We start from the raw sequence: 21,266 nt of genomic DNA, 5'->3' as shown, positions 1-21,266 counted from the left end.
AAGTTGCGCCATGCATTGAAAACTGCTCTTTTTAAGTAATCACTAGGATAGACTGTTGGCTCATCCTCTTTCTCTGCGTCCCGTGTCACTTTTGTCTCGTCTCCTGTCTTCATGTTGGTGCCCTGATGCCCATGGGCTTCGGTGTCTTATACATCGATAAATACAAGTAAATAAATAAAAGTGAAACTGTTTTTTCTTTTACCAAGGATTCCCAGCCTGGCGATGGGGAACATTCATGAGCATGTGAATCCATGCCAGACCCATGCTGGAGAACAATAGTTACAGTTAAGTAACTTGTTCCTTCTTTAGAAGTTATCAATTGTGGCAAATCATCCTGACCAAGACAATTATTGTTTCTATTGATGAACTGAGAACCTGTTCAAGGAAGAGCCTTATATCTTCTGTGCTGGAACTTTCTGTTGACAAATTGAAGTTGCATCTAACTGTGTTGGAAGTTGCATCTAACTGTGTTGCAAACCAGGCTTTTCATGATTTTCTTTTCGTGGACTTTGAAGCAGAATTACGTTTAAACCTGGGGAAAGGGAGTGTTAACCCAGTTTATGAAGAGAGACTGTGTTTACATAGCAAACTCAATCATTATTGTTTTGAATTGCCATGCATTTCCTTGTTTATTTGTCGTATGGATCGGTTATATTTAACCGCGTGAGGGAGAGATATCCATTTTTTAGTGTATCCTTTAGTATATTTTAGGTAGGGAAAATCCTCGTCTGGGAAGGGATAGTGAGGCGTTCATCCAACCTTTTGAATATAAATGTTGTTGTTTAACGTCTATAACAGTCTCTCATATAAGTCGAGCACCAATGCCGTTCTGGCACTCTGACACTATTGAACATAGAGGGATGGCTGATGTGCTGGAAAAAACGCATTATTGCCATGGGTGATTTTAACACTGTGAGAAACCAGAAGGTGTCTCCCTGTCTAAACCCCGGGGATCTGTCATCCAGGTAGCCAGGACACAGCCATTGCTATTGGATATAGTTCCTGGGGGTGGACTAGTGCGGGAGGATCACCTGGATGGGGTGGTCCTCAGAGAATGGGAGTGGGACACTGACAGGTCAGACACGGTATCCTCCTTCTACTCTTAAGTCCCGTCCCCTTTCCTCCATACTGCAAGGGTGGCTCTTCCAAGGCATGTGAGACGGAACTTTTTTCACCAGAAAAAAACCTTCTTTCCCTTTAAATTTAGAGACGTGCAGGGATGCGGCCCATGGAGCATGCGCTGCCCTTACCCCGCCCTGCGGCGCCACACCTCAGTCCCCTTTTCCACATCGACAGGAATGGGGCAAATTCACCAGCGCTCCTGGGTTTGGCTTAGGACATGTAATTCCACGCGCAGATACTTCTTTGTCTTTTTATCATTCAGGCACTTGGTCCTCAGGCGCCAAACTCCTCCCCGGCGCATGTCGACTTCCACAGGGTTCAGCAGGTGTCCATCGCCTCCTCCGGCTCCCCAGTTGACTCCTCAGCCAGCTCTGTACCAGCCTCCGCCTCCTCCTCAGCCTCCACCCGCGGTCCCTGTACCCCAGCCTCCAGCGACACAACCACCTCCTCCACAAGATCATCCTGATCCACAGGATACAGATGAGGAGGAGGATCCGGACATGGCATCCTCAGCAATGGCCTTCCACGAATGTCTTGCTGGGCTGGTGGAGTATCTGGGCCTACCCCAACCCGAGGGCGAGCAAACGACAGTGGGGTTCTGGCGGAAGTCCTCACGCGATATACCTCTGTCAAAACGGGGATTCCGCTACAAACCGATGTCTCCCTGGCCAAGAAGGGCTGGCTCAAACCCCACTCAGCCCAGCCGGTCAATAGACACCTGGATGCCAAGTAAAGGCAGGTGGAGGGGGATACACTCTTGCTCTCGGCCCATCCTCAGCCACACTCCTCGGTGATCGCTGCGGCATCAGTATACTCCAAGCAGCAGACGTCCTCAGCCGCCTCCTCTGCGAGGAGAAGATCTTGGAGACTTATGGCAAGAAGCTCTATTCCAACGCATCCTTGCCTCTTCGTCAGGCCAACACCAATGCCATGCTGGCCGCTGCCAACCATAGATTATGGCAGGAAATTGCAGACTTCCTCCCGGAACTTCCTGCTCTGAGCCAATCATACTTTAAGGCAGGGCTAGCCGAGGCCAAGCTGGTGGCGTATGACCTCATGGAATCCACTGTGGCCCATATTGACACCTCTGGCCGTGCCATCTGTATCGCCACGGACATGAGAAGGACAGCCTGGCTCCGGGCAACAAAATTCAACCCGGACGTCCAGGAACGCATATTAGATCTACTGTGAGAGGGGGAAGGGGATGGACCTTTTCCATTCCTTCACGGACGAAGAGCTGGACAAAAAGAAAAACAGCTCACAAACGGCCAAGTCTTTATCTATCCTGACAAGTACCATGCCCAAATCGTATACCCAATCTCAGCAGCACTCTGACAGGGGTCGTAGGTACAGAGGGTTCTGCGGCTTCTAGGTACAGAGATCCAGGCAGCCGGACTGCTCGCTGTCTCAGAACCAGTGCAAGCAACAAAAAGGGGGGTGGGGGTGTAAGGGCCTTTTCCAGTCCCACTCCTCTGCGACAGACTCAGACACAGAAAGCATGACACACCCCTTCGGGTCCACGTGTCTCCGGTGGTGGGCATGCTTGCTCTCCGTGCACATTTCTGGTGTCAGAATTTCACAGACCCCTGGATACTCTATGTAGTATCCACGGGGTACCGCCTCCCTATCCCAGCCTCTCCTCCCCTCCATTCCCACAAGTTGGTACAGCAACTCTTTTGACAGAGATCCGGTCGCTCCTAGAGAGCCAGGCAGTGAAGGAAGTCCCAGCCTCCCAGCGAGGCTTTGGTTTTTACTCAAGGAGTTTCGCCATTGAGAAGAACAACCAGGCGGGCCTGAGAATTGTGCTGCACCTTTCCACCCTCAACCTCTCCTTAAAACCTGCAAACATTCAAGATGGTTACGCCAGCTTTTATAGCGGAGACATTGGACAAGGGATACTGGATGTGCTCCCTGGACCTGAAGGACGCGTACCTACACGTCCTGATTTGGCAGCACCATCTTTCTTTCCTACGGTTCCGGATGATGGGCTACCATTTTCAATACAAGGTCCTTCCTTTTCACCGCAACTCCGCCCTCAGGGTCTTCACCAGGCTCATGAATGCAGTGGCGGACCTCCTCAGAGCGCAGGGCCTCAACATCTACCCATACCTCGACGACTGGCTCATCAGGGCTACATCTCTGGAAGCGGTTCACCACTCTTCCCTCGTTCTTATGAACACACTGCACAATCTGGGCTTATCGCTCAATCTCAAGAAGTCGCAGCTGCAGCCTACGCAGACCCTGACATTCTTGGGCCTCATCTGGGACACATGCTCAGAGAAGGTATTTCTGCCGGAGGACAAAATCGCGGCCATCAAGAGGGCCACCACCCACTTCCTCAGCAGAGAAGTGACCTCTGCATGCTGCTACCAACATCTCCTGGGTCTATTAGCAGCGGTCCTATTAGTCGTCCCGCACAAAAGACTAAGGATGAGGAGGATTCAGCTGCACTTCACGGCCTCCTGGAACCAGGAGGGGGGGCGCTCGATCCGAGATGATAAACGTTCCTCGATCTCTCCACACGGACCTAACTTGGTGGTCCAGAGACTGCAACCTACGGATGGGCAAGCCCTTCCGTCCGCCCACTCCTGTTAGGGAAAATACTCTGTTAAGGCTAATTTCCCCAACCTAGTGAGTCCTCCAGCAGCTTTGCTGGTTTTTTGGGGTTTATTCTTTTCTCCTGCTAAGAGCGAGACCCTTTTTTCTCCTACTCTTAGGCATGATTTGAGAATGTCCTTTGACTTTGTAATGTGTTTTATGGGATATGGGGCCTTTTACTCCATAGGGCTTCATGTGTTTTTTGGGATGTGTGTTACACAGCACCCTCAGTGCAGTAACACAGGGGTGTCATAGTGACCTCCAAACATAGACTCCATACCCTGGGACTGACTACTGTCTCCCAGGGCATGTAAAGTCACCATTGACTTTACTAGTCTTAAATTGTGAACAGAACCAGTACAAACCATCATATTGTGGAAGTAGTGGTAGTGATAGTGGTAGGGGTAATTAGATTGCACCTGGGTCTGTTTTTGAAGGGAGCACTGTGCAGTCCCCCTTTGTCGAGTTTCTGGCTGGTGGCAGTGGTTACGACGCAAAATATTCCACCGGAATATTTCCTATGGGATTTTCCCATTCATTTTAAACGCACCACTTTTTTGTTGCAATGTTAAAGATACCGCCGGGTTATTTTTTTTATATTTATTCCCCGGTTGGGTCTTTTTGCCAGGACTCGGTTTTAAAATGGCGTTTGCGTTCGCCTCTGTAACTCCAACCCAAGTCGAGCCCTTTGTTCCACTTTTGGCGGGCTTCTACACCGAAGCCTCCAAAAGTGGTGCCACTCTGTCTGGGTCTACAGGATGTGTAGGAGGTGGGGGAATAGGCACCCTGGACTGAGTTGCCTCGGCAACTCAAGTCGCACTCTTGTGTGATTGGCCCAGTGCTGAGCAGCCCGGCTCACCACTTAGCATGTTTGAGTGACAGCTAGGACTGGTGAATGGGGGTTTTCTGCATAAAAGCAGGGCTTTGGGGACTGGAACTTCAGAAGTCGCCACAGGACCTAAAGAATCCGAAGAGGGAGAAGCTGAGCCGACCTGCAACGACGACACCACCAGTGGAGCCCTGCTGAACCGCCTCACCACTTCCCAACGACAGAGATCTTCATCCTGGAGAGTCTTCTTCCTTTGAACTGGTGGGGTTAACCAGTTCGCCCTCTTTTCGCCTTCCTGGATCGTCTCGTGGTCGAATCGCCCGTGCCAAGCACCCCTTTTTATTTTGACAGAACGCCACTAGGACTGCCTTATTTTCATTTGATGGTTGACACTTGCGCCCATCTTAGATTTAGGTTTAGATTAGGCTTTTTTCCAACCTGCATACAGTTTAATAAACACCCTTGAACTGTGATCACTTGTGTCTGTCTATACTGTTGCCACCATGAGTTTCTTACAACACCGAGTTGGAGTCCCCAAAAGCATTGGCAGGCCTGTGGGATGACCAGATGAGGCCTGGGGCATACCGAAAGGCAATAGTCAACCCCTTGGCGAGAACACACCCAAAGTTACTTGAGACTGCCAGGTGCCTACATACTTTTGGTTTAAGACCTTGTAATGCCTGGTTCCCGGTTGATCACCCTGCAGGCAACACATTTCACGTCCCGAATGGGAGATCCAGAATAGATTATGCTCTTGTGTCTGGTCCTGACTGGCACCAAGTAGAAGGGTTTGAGGTATTAGAACGCAAGCAGTGACCATAGGCCAACCTTGCTCCAATTGAAGAACCCCACTTCTCCCCCTGATAAAGTAATAGCTAGACAAGTAGAAATGGCAGTACAGTGGCACGCAAGAAGAAATGTGAGATGGGCAAATGCGAATTTGGAGGATTTGGCCCCACAATTATATTGTAAAATTCTGACTCACATTGAAGTACTCTGTAGTGCAAATACCCATCCCAGACATATATGCATGAGTTTTGTTAAATTGCTGGACCAGGTTGAACACATGCTGACCGTACCAGTAACCCAAGTTAGGAAGGGGGCAAAGAAACCAGGAACATGGTTCGACAGGGACTGCAGGAAAGCAAAATGTAGCTTGATGACATACATGAGGACCAAAGCCACCGATTGAAGATCATTTGGGCATATTGCTGAGGTCTTGTAAGCAGGTCGTGGCCAACAAGAAGTCTGTTTGTTGGACAAATGTGCATTAATGACGGACCATGTAAAAAAGGATCACGTCAGTTTTTGGAGATTACAGATCCAGATTGGAAGAGTGAAGTGAGTGCCCCCGAAAGCACAGCCCCGTCGAGTTTGCGTGACCATTTTAAGAGCCTATATAGCTCTCCATCCAAGATTGAAGGCCTAAGCTAGATGGCTGACCGGGTGGACAGTATGGCAGTCGAGCCTGGGGGCAACCTTCATTTGGCTATTAAAGTAGATGAAGTGGAGCGGGCAATTAAAGCACAAAAGGCGGGGAAAGCACCAGGCACCAGACAGAGTCCCAGTGGATCTTTTTTTAAGAGTGTGACATTTGGTCCGCTGTATTAGCGTCAGTCTTCATTACCATCCTGCAGCTTGAATGGGTGCCAGTTACTTGGACATTGGCCGTTATTGTCCCAATCTTTAAGAAAGGGACCAGGGCAGATCCTGGCAATTATTGACCCATTTAATTGCTGTATTCAGCAGGGAAAACGTTCGCAAAGGTTCTGCTCTGACATCTAATGACATTGGTGGAGGGCATAACAGCTTAACCACCTCCAGGACGGGTTCCATGCTGTAAAAACATGATCGACCAGAGTTTCAGGCTTCATTTGGTAATTAAAAGATCTAGTGATCACAAACACTGATCTATATGGGGTATTCATTGACCTAAAAGCAGCATTTGATAGCGTACAAAGACATACATTATGGTCTACCTTGAGTTCTAAAACTATCCCCAAAGAATTACCACGGGCAATACAATTATTGTATCAAAATAACACAGCAGTGGGTCGATGGAGTCTGGGGGGTGAAGTAACCGATTTATTCTGAATGGTCAGAGTTGTTTCGCCAGGGATGCAGACCGGCCTCTGTCTTGTTCTGCCTATACATAAATGCCATCATCAAGAGGCACCTAGCGGAAAGCACAGATCTGCCGAGGATGGGCAGTAAGCGCATGCCCGTTCTGTTCTTTGCGGAGACAGTCCTTTCATCTACGACACCTATGGGGTTGCGTCTTGCTCTCTCCATCTTTGAGGGCGAATGCAGCAAACTAGGGCTGGAGATTAACCCATCAAAAAACTAAGGCCATGGCTTTTTGCCTAAAACTATCTGGGTTCAAAGCCCTGATCCTAGAGGTGCATGGCAGATAGTTAGAATTGGTGGATTGCTATGAGTACTTAGGCACCCGCTTCTAAAGTGGGGGAAAATGTCGCAACCAGATTCCTAAAGCCAGCATTGCGCTACATAAAAACACTGGGGCGTATAAAGTCTACTATGCAAGACATGGCAGGGGTGCTTTGGGCCAGTACACAAATTCTATCCAGCCCAGACTAAGGTGTCGGTGATGTATGGGTCTGAGATCTCGGGATGTACTGATTCCTCATCTCTAACAGTCACTGAGAATACATTCTTGAGTCTTTTGCTGTTGCCCTAGAGCACAGAGTGCCATGGGTCGCATGGAATTAGACCTCCCCCCGATTGGAGAAGAAATTGGGATTAGACCCATATTCTACTGGCTCCGGATATGGGGGAGGCAGGAGTTGGCAAAGTATTACAAAACCCTGCAACACCTAATTTCTTTGGGGGTGGGGGGGGGCTGGCATTTGTTCCACTGGCTAGTCCATGTGAAAAAGTTGCTTGATTTTCTGGGTTTGCCAGCCTACTGGTGCAATCCATCAACCATAGGGGGAGATGCGAAGGCCTTGGTGAAGGCGGCCTTCCAAATATATGTAGGGGCCACGACAATGATTGCAGCTCTAGTCTTTTGGTCTGGTTCCTTAGATTTGAAGCAGACCCAGTGACTTCAACTTTACCTGGATGTAATTGGCCCAGCATATGCCTGCGCCTTATATGTGAGGTTTCGGCTGGGATATCTACCTTTTCTGGCACACACGAGACATAGGGACAGGCATGGGAGTTCTGACAGCCCATTGTGTGGTCTTGGTATAGAAACCATTGTTCACTTCCTGTTGATCTGCGAAAATCTTAAGGATCTAATGGTCAGGTATTTGAAACCTCTGTTTCAGCTTTTATGCATTTTGGCAACCTGTGATGCATTACAGTTTTGTAGAACAATAGCTGACTTAAACGTGGCCCACTTTGTTTCTAAATATGTTCACAGGACCTGGCAGAGGAGAGAGAGAGAGAAAAGAGCATTGCAAAGTGTGGTATGTCAATTGAGCCAGAGAACGTGGTCAAGTTTTAGTATATTGAGCTGTGAATAATGCCAATGTATGATAATCCAGCTGATCATAAATTAATTTTGGGAAGTTTTCACTGCTAATATTGTTATTTCTGTAAAACAATTGTACTATTTTATTAATTGTAACAGCCTTTTATTGATTGTATTTTTTGTGTTGTACCTACTTAAGCCGAATAAAGTTTAAAGGAAGATAATAAAATGACATTTGTTGAGGATACTTCACAAAGTAGTCCGCCTCACATTTCTGACCCCTCACACAGTGAATTGGCGAAGCGCTTGGGAGAATTTAATCCAGGCAAGATCTTGAACGCAAATCCCAATTAGAGAGAGTATTAAGGAGATCAGAGTTATCGACAGTGACAAAGGCAGCGGACAGGTCCAGGAGAATTAGGATAGGTTGGAGTGCTTAGTGGAGGTGAGGAAGTTGGAGACATTCATTAGAGCCTTTCCTGTGGAGGGACAGGAGCGGAAACCTGCTTGTAGGGGGTCTCGAAGGTTGTGGATGTCTAAGAAATTGGTAAGACTGTTCTACCCACACCTTCCACAGCACTTTAGAGTAGTGTGGAAGGAGAGACACATGGCGAAAGTCACTTGGACTGATAGCTCTGGCCTTGCATACGTCAATAAGGAATCCCAGGTGGTAACCCATCGACGAAGGAATAATCTCAGAATGGCAGCGGGCGTCCCACTGTACCTGTCAGTTAGCAGAGTGGATTGTTGGCTTGCTTGAACTATTGTTGAACAGTGGTCTGTTAATTGCAGGCGGGTAATGAGAAACAAGTGTGCAGCAAAAGAGGCACTAGCGTGACCTCAATATGATTTTTATTTTTTTTTGTTTATTTATACCGTGCCGGAGCCCGCAGGTATCGTGGTGCAGACAAACACGCAGGACAACGAAAAGGTACAGGACATGAAGCACGGAAGGAGTAGAAGATTAGGTCAGATTTAAGCGAAGAACAGTAAGGTTTCAAGGCCGGAGCACAATGAATAGGAAATTGCAGCCACCAGAGCAGATTAGAGCAGTCTTTTACAATCCCACCACCTACCACGCCTGTGCTCTGCAGATGAAGCTTTCAATTACCAGCACAGAAGACTGTTGGGTCTGTGCTTGTGTAGAATCCTCGACTTAATGGATGCCTGCAGGGCTTTCTGTGTAGTGTAGTCCTTGTCCCAATCTTGACACATCTCCAGGGCTTGTACACACTGATGGTATAAAAAAAACATATGCCAAGTCTTCAGTCCTTCATTCCCCTCCACTCCCGACACCAGATATCACTAGTGGTTTACAGATTGTTTTTATTTGAGTGATCTCACAGGACCATAGAATGTTCACATCATTCACAGAAGTGCAGCTGCAATTGTTGCAAAGGCTCACACACCAGTTACAATGTTCACAAGGCAAACTAGCCTTGGAATCAGATTAAAGTCCCAATGTTAAGTCTGTTGGCCCATAGGAAACAATGGACCATTGTTATTCTATGGAGGCAAGTAAGGGGTGTGTGCATGGGTCCCTAAAAATAAGAGGGCTGGGCTTACCAGAGGAAGTAGGTTCAAGCGTTGCTCTCACCAAAGGACAGGGCAGGAGCTTGTGTGAGTGGTCCCAGCACACAGAGTGATAGTTACGGTTTTGTTTTAGATGGGCACAGGTGCTCTGCAGCAATAGATGAAGCGAACAGACCCCCACAGGTGAGTGGAGCCTTTGTCACAGCAGAGACTCTTGCGGCTGATAGCTGGATGGGCAAGGCCTGCAGCAGAAACTCAGATGGCTGGACCTAGATTCATAGCTGTGGTCGGTGGGGCCCCCTGATAAAGTTGTGGTAGTGGAACCGTGACAGAGGAACTGAGATACAGCAATTGTGACCTTAGTGGCCATAGGTCACGGTACAAAGGAAGTGCAGCAATTAACCTTACTGGAGGTCTCCATATTAGGAGGAGGGTGCCAGTGTCCCACTACACAGATGAGCTGTCTAATTACAGGTCCAGCAGAGATAATAGCCACACCCGGGGCAACACAGTATTCCATTCCATGGGTCATGCAGGACATTGAAGCCCTGGGAGATGAGGAGTTATATTAACTCCTCCTGAATATATCCAGTTGTCCCCTCTGGATCAGTGGAATGGAACACCTGACAGAATGTTGCCATCTGATGTTTCCACTGTTTCGCTCCCCCTTCCCTGACGCCCAACCCTGCACCACAAGAAGTCTAAAAATTAATGGGTGCAGAGCTTCTATGGTGTTCGTCGGTTCAGTCCGCTTTCTTGATTTGCTTCACAATCAAATCCTGGTGCCAAGTGTACTTTTATGCCAAACTGGAATATAGGGGGTATCCTTAACCATCACTCATATACACATGCACCATTCATTCAAACATTTGACAGTCAACCAATGCTGGCCATCATTCAGTTTTATTGGACACACATGGGTTGTGCTTAATAACTAGAAAAATCCAAACATCCAACTCCTGCAAGCGCCCTTAAGCAGCCACACGCATTCCTGACTGAGCTTATGGATGATCTGCATCAGTAACATTACCCTACATGGTAATTCACTGTCTCCACCCAATCGCACTCAAGGGGAACAAAGCACAGTTGCCTGGATACTGACTTTAACAACACTAGAGACCCCATTGTGTAAGCCTACAGGAAGAAAAAAGGGTTCCAGTGTTCTAAAATTATTAGAACGTGTGGAGTCCTATATCAAAGGAGACTCATCAACCAGAACCAGTACATCTTCCGAGTCCATAATGGTCCCAAAAAGGTCACAGAAATTAGTCTTGTTCCAAATTAGACTGATGGGGCAGAAGAGTCATGAAACAATAAAAGCCAAGCAAAAAGTGGTGGTGACTTACAAATGTGAGCCAAAAGCGGACTTTCTCACTTACACTGTGCTTGAGTGAATGAATTTTGGCTGGCCGTCCTCATTCAATGGACTTTAACTTTGAACAGTGCACCGTAGTTGATCGGATGGCTGGGTAACCTTGGCTCTGTGTATTTATAGACCATTGTGGATCTCGAGCATTTCTTTAGTCTGCCACTGGGACTGATTCTAAGGAAGTAGATAGACCAGATAATGTGGATTATACTGCTGGATGCTATGCTGCTGCAATTCAAACCAATTGAAGATAAAACACACTTTTCAACCAGAGGCACACTGTTGCATATGCTTTGTGCCCTTGAACTATCAGTCTGCACCTTCAGGTGATCCTTGGAAGCTATTCGAACTGAGAATGTGCTCATCCTTCAGTGGATGACCTTACTGTATTTTGGACATCCCAATCCATCTTCATTATGAGGTATAGTCTTGGACCCAGTCAGCTGCTTCTCATCCTGGGGAGATCGTTCGAGCCAAACCATTTGGTTGTCTGTAGAAAAAGTTGGCTGTGCACTCTGCCTTTTACTATCCCTCTTAACAGTAAAGCCAGACTGCTTAATCACATTGAACATTGTAAAGGTTTGGACTCATTTGGCGGAAACCATGTGTACACACTAAAATGTCATTTTCTTAAGCCTTCAACAGAGGGTTTCAGAAAACATCCTAACTCTGTTATGGTAAAACAGTTAAGTACTACAGGAGTTCCAGAAGAGTTTCAGTGTGAGATCAGCCTTCTGGTTGCAGTGAATTGAAACAAGCCAGACTAGTTCCAGACCAAGGTTAGATGACCAGAGGCCCAGAAAAGAGGTTGCAGAAAAGACCCAAGTGATTAAAAGCAGTGGCCATACTAGAGAAGATGGTGGGAACCTAGTCCCTAAGTATGGGTGATTACCACTCGTGAAGGATACAAAGCTGCAAGGATGTTGAAAAGGAGTTCTGTGGTAAAGGTCAATGGATTAGCACATTGGTGAGAAAGAACACCAAATTTGTATAGGTTGCCTTTCCCATTACTGATGCAAGGGCTGCACACTTAGCAGTGGTGCACCGATGAATGGTTCCAAAATGCCAGCCGGCCCATGCTAGATGACCATTAAGTAGGACGATGCTAAAACCACTGCAGCAAGATTCTAGCAGTGACATTCTGCCAATCAAATGTGCATACATACCTCAATGAAATGTTTTCAAAACATATGACCAAATGTTTCATATATTTATAGCAATTTTATATACCTATTTGAACTCTCTCCATTCATGTATTGTGCCTCAACTTGCATTCATATGTTTTGAACTTCAGCTCATTTCATTAAGAGTTTTAAATATTTTTATAAAATTGTTTTACATATACAAAAGATTTGTTAATGATGCATTTCATTGAGATATGCACATTCGATTCACAGGATTTCACTGCTAGAATGTAACAGATACTTCGAAGGTTGAATCGCCACTTGTATGAAGCAGTGCAGTAAAAACCTCATCTCTAAAGGTCTAGCGCAAACAATCCCTAATATCCGATTTTAAGATGCAACAATACTGACCATATGCGTTAGGACAGTAATTCTCCAGTATTGACAAAGGTATAGCACGACAAGATGCAGGAGCGCTCCTCATGGAAGAACAGGTGCACGCTATCCAGGTCAGGCTGTCCCACAGAGGGTGAGTCACGTCAGAGCAGTGGCAACATCACTGCTCAATTTACAGCAAGGATGTATGGCAATACCCTTCGTATTAATAAAGGAAATCCAAAGAGCCAAAAAATGCGATGCACGAGAATTGAGAAAAACAAAAATGTATTTTAACTGCCAGGTCATGGAACTATCTAACATACATCCAAATTATAGTTGAGTGTGTGCAGGGTTTTATCGTGATTACAGAAAGCAAAAAGCAACAACAGTCCAACTTGTGACTGTCTTTTTTTAATATAATGGTTTTGTATAAATGTCTTCACATTTATTGGCTGGTGTAACTTGCAATATATGTGCTTCCATACATTACACAACTTCATTGGCTTATTCTACCCATGTGGTAACATTTACATACATGCTAGTTAGCTCATGTTCAGAGAAGTCATATTCCTTCTCGCGCTCCTTGATTGGATTGTGAGTGTTAAAGCATGTAACAGTCTGATTTGGTTTTCTATTGGCTGTTCCAGGCGGTGTAGATATGGAGTGAGTAAACACAGAACTCTCGACCAATCGTAATGCGATATGTGACACAAAATGATAACTTTTAAGTTCTCTCCTAGATGATCTAAGCGGTTGGCACCAGAACACTCCCATAATTTTGAACTGTGTACTTTCAGTTCATTTTGAAATGTACTTGGTCGAAAGGCTACTTGCATGCCCTTCCTGGTTCTCATGAGTTCATCTGTGCGGATTCTGACCTTATGTGCTGGGGCCTAGCTGTTAATAAACTTTACTCTTTCATAATGGCACAAATGTGGATATTTTTGCGCAGTCTATAGTGCCATAACATTGTCTTTATTTTGCTAGTACATACAGTAAGTGTGACTTGGATGTGAACTACTATGCTGATCTCGGGTTCCTGGTTAATGATATAGTATGAGTAACATTGCTTATGTGTGGTGTGGCGTCACAAGTTGTCATTATCATTGTTGCATTCACATGATCTGAGCTATGTGTAAACCTCTGTGGTGTTCACTAATTCCCAATTATGGCTCAGTCGTGAATAACAGTTTCTTTGCTTAACTGTTCGCCAAAGAAAGCTCTGCAAATGCAATTTATCCTACCGGGGGCAGTGTTGTGCTGTGATTGTTGTAGCGCCGGGATCCTGCTTCTCCATGACTTGCTGCTCACCTTCTGTCAGCTTCATTAAGGTATGTTAGGTTGTTCTGCCTAGGGACAGGAGTTGTTATATTTCCCTGGGAGCTGGCTATGGGAACTCTGCAAACTCTGTGGTCCGACCAATCAGGATACATTGTCTTGTCCTTAAACTCTGGGTCTGGTATCATTTCGCCTCCCCTTGTTTTAGCCAATCATTGTGCGGCATTCGGCCTGTGGCTGTGTGAATGTAACTGGGAATGTTCCCTTTAGCGACGGTCTGACTGCTACTTTCTGCTATGGGGTGATGGGGAGATGCTTCAGGAACAGCAAATTAAATCTCGAGGCCTACGTGTAACGTATTCGGCTAATGTGAAATAATGGCGATCATGTATTCATCAATATAAACACTCCTACATTTCTCTAATTGATGTTAAATGCAGCTTGGTTTGGGTAAAGGTACATGACTATGTTGGTCTACAAAAGGTGTGTTATGGCCTTTTTGAAGCGTAGCTACTAGTGCTCTGTTGGACTAAGCATATAGCCTTTTGCTAAATGGGGCTTCTTCTTTTATTGCTGCATGCTTTTCTCAGTGATTATAGCAGCTTATGTTTTCATGCAGGTTTGGGGCATTGTATAAATGTGCCCATATTCTCATACTTCTCTACAGGGACACTTGCTTCTTTCAGTCCCTGGTTACCTCACATCAACTCGGGTGTTTCTTTTGACATCTGTGTAGATAGGTAAATGATGTGTAGGTTACAGTTAAGTAAACTTTGTTTAAAATAAGTCTTTTCAGAGTTCATAGCTGCAAACCATTACCTATTAGGGTCATAATCAATATCTACATTTAAACTGATCCTTTAGATGCCAAAGTTGGTTACAAATGGGGAATCCACCCCCTCAACATGTGTATCATAGGAATTAATGAAAGGCTCTCCAACTTCTGATTGGGCTTGTGAGTACTATTCCTAATATTGCAATACCCACTATGTTTTGGATTGGCTCAATTTTAAAGGCATTACTGCAGTTCCAAATGTTCTGGATGCCTCTGCGGGGGGCGGAGGGGGATCGGAACAGAGAGAAACCACTCCTGTTAATCCAGTCACTAGCAGGGAACATTGCAGTTTTTTCAAAGGCTGATGCCAGTTGTGATTTCTGGTCTCCAGAGAAGTAGTGGTTCTGTGGTGACACATTTTTGTAGACACGCTGTTCTCCAAAAGGGCCACTGTATAAAGTGGTGTATTGGAGTGGGGATGAACTGTGAGCACCGTGGCGCACTCTATCTAGCCCGGAGGAAGAAGTTGGTTTTGACTGCAGGGAAGTGTTGTTGTATCCAGCAGTTTTAATTAGGTAGGATCAGGGCTATTTCGATCCCTTATAGTTTGTTCAGAGTTCTTAGATTTTTTTGTTGCTTTTTGTAGATACTGGCCTCCATCTGGTGTGCAGTGTTACACCAGACGTGTGCTCCCTTATCTTCATGTTGAAGCATAGGGTCTTTGAGTTTTTCAAACTGACTGAGCTTGCAAGTTTGCGGTAATGTTGCTTACAGTGTCCCAATAAAGTAATTGACAGTTAGGATGGTGTAGACCTCTGCATGTCAGTCTTACGGTTCCTTACTACATCTCCCTCTCCATTCTTGGTGGTACCAAACCCACACCCCTTTCTGCCTGTGGCTGCATGCCTTGCTGCCCCACTCCCCTTGCTCCCACCACGTACCGTCTACTGGCACCTGCTGCCTCATCCAGTGGTCTCCATGCCGGTAAAGCGAGTAGCCCAGCACACTGCAGCAAGTATCGTGATGCTGCCTTTAGTGCCAGGCTTCCAGGGAAGCGGCCTAGAGACAGCTAAAGATCTAACAATAATACAAACCAGTGAAGCCAACACAGCTAGCAGCACATGTTACCCACAGGGATCCTTTGGGACATTTAACACCCTTGTGGCCTCTTGGGAGGAAAATCAGAGTCTCATCCTTGATGAGGCCTCAGATTCCGACTTATCAGAGGAAGGTCTGTAAACCCCCAAGTAGCCATAGTGTGGACCTCTGCATCAGTTAAAGGTGCAGTGGCACTGTTATGCAGCCACATTTACAGTGTCTCTGTGGTCATTTGCAATCGATATCTTGAGCTGTATTATGTATCCAGCTGTTTGATCAGTGAAGTGTAGCAGTACAAAGTGCTTTTTGTATGCTTTGTTCAATGACCATTAATTGTATATCCTTCCTCCTGAATTGTTCATTTACTTTTCCCAGGAAGGAGCCAACATCAATAAATCATTGACCACGCTTGGGAAGGTCATTTCTGCTCTTGCTGAGATGGTAAGAATCTGTTGTAGTATTATTGAACTACAGTGTACTCTGCATGTCTTGTTGTTTGTGTAATGGATAACAAGATACCCGCACAGTGGAATCCTGAGGAAAAGTGCACTATGAAAGATCAAACATATATAGGATGCTGTTCTAAATTGATGCAATCCCAGCTGACCCCACTCCTCAATTATATTTGGCTGTGTCCCCCCCTCCAAACAATGCGAGTCTTGAAAATAGATTTTCAGAATTGTGTATTCTATAAAACTGAAAATGTAATGGCAATGAGTAAACTGTACCAGCTGTTATTTTCGCAAAATAGTTCACGTAGGAAGCATTCTCGATTGGATAGTTGAAGAGATATAGTGCCTTAGGGGCTCATTATTAGTTCCCCGGTCTGGAAAAAAAGTTGGTAATTCTGGCACTGGCATTTCTTCCAGACCGGGGAAACACAAATTTGCTGGTGGGAGCAGTGATCTATAAATGCCAGAATCACTGGCACTGGTAGTACTGGTGCCGGTAATTCCAGCAATCCCAATGGGAACATACCTGCGTCTCTGCTGCCTGTGATATCCCAGTAATACTGGTCTTCAGAAACGGTAAAGCAGTTTTGCCCACGGGATACTGGCAAAACTGTAATGAACCCCTCTTAAAATTCAAAAGGCCTTTTTATTCTGCACCACCCTTTACAATTATATTAATGTGAAAGTCCACTAGTTGGGATTACACTTGCAATGTGTCCAAACTGTTGAAAATGCTTTAAATGTAGACACAATTTCACAATATAAATCTGTTGTAGTCATATGATTTGAATGAGTCTCTTTCTAGTGGATAGTCTGTCAATATTTAAAATGTATTATAAACATACAATATGTCTGTCATGGGCTTGTCTTTATGGAGGCCTTGGTATCATATTGAACTGCCTGCCGCAATAGACCTTCAAGTGGTCGCCAACATTATCATTGTGTTCTACATTTAAATTCATTTACAGAGATGGATACAGAATTAGAATGTTACTCCCTGTTTTGGGAAGTTAGGCATTGAAGGATTTTTAGGGATTAAAAACCTAGTTTGCATTCCTTACTAATATTTTTAGGCAAGTAGAAATCTATTTTAATTTAAGAAAAAAGCATTTATCACGTAATCTAAACATTCTTTGTAGCCATCACTTCCTATAAATGAAAGGAAGCATCATCATTGTTCCATTGATCTTTACATCATACAGCCCTATTGCAGGGTCCGCTATGATTAAGGTGCCACGGACACTGGTATAAACATGCCATCTGAGCAGTGCATGTCCAACAGGTGTCAGACAATTGCCTCCCTGTTACACCCTGTTTGTTTTTTATTACGAGTGATGCTATCAATTTAGGAAATTAAATAGGATGGTAAACCAAGCCTGAGAACTGGTCAACTCCATGTATTTGATGCAAATAAACAAACCACATTGAAATGTGCTTCTTTGATGAAAGACAGTTGTCTGGGATTTCCGAAGGTGGATTTTGGAGACTTTGGAACTTGTTTTTGTTGGGCATTTGCAACTGGGTTGGCTGTATAAAAGTAACTGATAAAATGTTTGTACGTTGCATGTTTCTGTGTTTATTGGTGATAAAACTCCTTTTTAGGTTGAGTCAACTTAGACTTCATTGGATTGAGGAGCACTGATTAATGAAACAATGCATTAAGGCTACCTAAGGCTACCTAATGCAACCTTCTCAAGTGTCAACATATATGGACACAGCATGTCAGGTTATGCTCGCCGGACACTTTTTGGTTATATTCTCAAAATCAGAACTTTGTTGGTTCGCAAGCATAGACAAGTATAGATGGTTTCCTCTCCCTGGGATTCCCATTAGGACATAAAGACTCATCCATAGTGCTCCTTCCTGTACAAGATCTGTGTGCTCTTCCTCATTTTGTTGAGTAGGGTATGATAGCTATTCACTCCAAGCTTGTGTCCGCTAGTAAGGATTTCTGTTCTGGTGATGATAGGGTTAACTGTTGGGAATCCGGGCTGTATAGCGGCTTCGGGGGAGAAGTGGTCGGCTGGCTTTGCCATGAAGGACCTCTCTGGGTACATCCGCACTGGTCCTCTTGACGATGGCGTCTTGGCGCTGCAAGCGGCCCCTCCTTTTATACACCAGGATACACCTCTTCCTTTGTCTAACGCTCCGGATTGTTGCAGCGGTGAGGGCGCATGGAGGTCTATGCGGCCGGAGCCACAAGCAACAGGCTTATAATTCCTGGAGGTTTTGCGTCCTGTGGCACCGGACCACATTGCACATGATTCCCGGCGGCAGCATGCTCTAAGAGTGTCACGCTGGTTCATCTTCATACATGCCACCCATGCCAGGTACTAATCATTTCTGTTCACAGCACGGATAGGGAAGCGGAAGCTCAACCACAGCGTCTGTTATGAAATTGAGAGGCAGGAATGGCTCATTTTACCTTGCTTACTTCGCTCATCTCGGTCAGCACTCCCTGAGCGGACAAGCTCTTCGCCTGGGGAGACCTTGCAAGGTTCCCCGGCTTAAGATAAGTAACCACGGTTTGCTGCTCTGTGAGTTTTAACAGAGTGCAAGTCACCATGTTTTTGGCCCCATGAGTAGAATTAAGTTTGACTGTCATCAGTATGTGGATTAGCGCTGTCGCGCTATAAATACATGTTGTCAGTTGCATGTTGTGTCACAAAATGTCATGCCATGAATACACGTGTAGGAGTCTTAACTATGTAGCTGCATGTTACGAGAACTCTGCATTCCAAGCTATCTGGACAAGTTTTTGTGTTACTACAGCATTACATGTGCTTTGTCAATTTGGCTGGACAACTCTGCATCATTGTTGCTACCATTGTATGTTGCTACCTCTTGTGTTTCTTTTTGTTCAATGTATTTATTGATATGTACCTTTTGTGCTATAAGGCAGAATTTACATGAATCAAGGTGGCGTTTGAACTTGGGAGAATCCAGATAGAACAGGACAGCATTACAGGTCTAACGTGTGTTAAGAAGATATTCACACCCAAGGGTGCTGCACAGAGTTTGCTTACCCTTTACTCCCCTGTCCCATCCATCCAAAGATCCCTAGCACTCTTTAGAGTTTCTACTCCCCTTACCTATCCACAATGTCTCATTTGCTGGTGACCTGTTATTGACAGTTCTGGAACGGACACATACAGTGCTTATAAATGGAGTGGCTGAAGGTAGACCTGTTTTGGAAATTTGTATTGCACCAGTACCTTGTTTACAGCTCAATTAAGTCATTAACTTTCAGAAGAAAAACACTGGCAGGCATGTAGAGAGCAAAGTTTTATGGTAAGGCTTATTTAAAGCAAGCTCAAAGAGTTCCCATGAGGAGCTGTTTTGGCTCTGCCACTTACTAGCCCAAACTAAAAATAACAAGACTGCAGTGAAGGACATGCAGTGCTCATAAATTGGCCGACCTGGTTTTATTACACCAATTGCCGGTTTACAAATCCAAATTAAGCCATTACCTCTCCTGGGTTGGGAGGAGCCAGAAAAAGCCAGCTTGTTAAAAAGAGTTCCCATGAGCATGACCATATTCAAAGGTAAGTACTGAGACGAGGAAGAGGGATGTGGAGGTAATGTTGGTGCTATAATGCTGCTCTGTGCCTTGAGGCTCTGGTTGCTGTTCTGCACTCAGAGGGGTTGTGCTGTTTTTTACTGTTCCAGGGGGCCTATGGTGCTGCTCTATGCTGTGATGCTGAAAGTGCTGTTCGTCGCTCAGAGATGGGGTGTTGTCGTTATTCACTCTTGGCGCCTATTGTGCTGCTCTATCCTGTGAGGCTTCCAGTGCTGTTCTGCATTCATTGGGGTGGCGAAGGGGAGGTGTGTGGTATTGTTACTTGCTCCTGGGGGGCCTATGGGCTGCTCTATGGCATGAGGCTCCTGGTGCTGTTCTGCACTCACAAATGGGGGTATGTAAGTGTTATTCGCTCCGGGGGGCTAAGGATCTGATCTGTGCTGAGAGACTCATGGTGCTGTTCGTTAATCAGACGGGTTGTGCTGTTACTCGTTCCAAGGGACTATGATGATGCACTGTGCCATGAGCATCGTGGTGCTGTTCTACGCTCATTGGGGATGTGCTGAAGTTATTTGCTCTTGGGGGCTATGGGGTAGCTCTGTCGTGAGGCTCATGGTGCTTCCTTCACTCATAGAGGGGGTTTGTCATCAGGCCGGGAATCCTCTGTAAAAGAAAAACGGTTTCACTTTCACTTACAAATTTCGAATGGATCGCGTTCTCGCACGTATTCCTTATCTTTTATAAATCCACTTCCAGCTTGCTGGCCTCGGAAACAATTTTCACAGTAGAGTGCGCTGCGCGTCGACGTCCCTAGAGTTGGTGTCCCTCGAAGGCCTCCGTATTGGTGCCGACGTCACCATAGGTATAAATAGTCTTGCGCAGCGTCCGTTGCTCAGTTCCGTTTTTCCGCGCTTCGTAAGCCTCGGAGACGCAACGCTCTGTTCCTCAGTAAACCCTTCGAAAAACTTTGTTTTTTCTTGAAAAAATCTTCAACTCTACGATGGCATCTTCGTCCGCTTCATCAACGCCACGATCCGGTTTAAAAAAATGTCGGGATTGTGGAAAATATATGTCGTTAACCGATCCTCACCGGATCTGCCTATGGTGCCTGGGATCAGAGCACCAGTGTTCGGAATGTGAGGAGTGTATGTCCATGACGGCGAAAGCTTTGAGGGAGTGTAGGGGGAAGCTGGAAAAAGGTAAGACCGTTAAATGGTCTACCCCTTCGAAATTGTACTCGGCCGAGATATTCGTCTACTCGCCATCGGAGAATACATTCGCGCTTGAGATCTTGAAGTGGTTCTCAACACATCTACATCGAGGCATACTAAGAAGAGGCGTCATAGATCACCTTCCTCTTCATCTTCGAACTCTCAAGAATGGGTCACCTGCCCCACTAAACACAGCTCTCCAGCTAAGTGGGAGGAATTTCGAAAACAAATGCTAAGGGTCTTCGAGAACGCGGCCTTGTCCCCCTCGGAGATGTCTAGCAGTGATACTCCGGGTGAAAGACCCGAAAAAGTAAAACGCTGTGAGTCGTCGACCTCAGCTAATTAAAAACCCTCGAGCGTCACAAACCCTTGAGTAAAGACAAGGACCCATTGCATAAAACTGCATCATCGACGCCATCGTCGAAGGTGCCTTCGACACAGAAGACTGTCATCGCCGTTGTCGACCCCGATAAGAGGCCTTCGAAGCCTCATGCCCCAATTGCATCATCAGCACTCGGGGCATCGAAGGATCCTTCGAAGGCG

General features: G+C 45.8%; 1 protein-coding gene across 2 annotated transcripts in view; it reads left to right on the top strand.

Moving 5' to 3' along the window:
* The window catches only part of KIF1C (kinesin family member 1C), a 1,865,342-nt gene that overhangs the window by 704,471 nt on the left and 1,139,605 nt on the right, over positions 1-21,266 (top strand). For both annotated transcript variants that reach the window (XM_069643618.1, XM_069643608.1), the window contains exon 10: positions 15,916-15,981. In XM_069643618.1, coding sequence (XP_069499719.1) covers positions 15,916-15,981 — 66 coding nt within the window. The remainder of the gene's footprint in view (positions 1-15,915; positions 15,982-21,266) is intronic.

Source organism: Ambystoma mexicanum, chromosome 1p (assembly GCF_040938575.1).
Source record: "Ambystoma mexicanum isolate Mex_15411 chromosome 1p, UKY_AmexF1_1, whole genome shotgun sequence".
In the NCBI taxonomy this organism is placed as follows: domain Eukaryota; kingdom Metazoa; phylum Chordata; class Amphibia; order Caudata; family Ambystomatidae; genus Ambystoma; species Ambystoma mexicanum.
The sequence above is the reverse complement of the archived record's forward strand: the minus strand, read 5'-3'. Positions and strand labels throughout refer to the sequence as shown.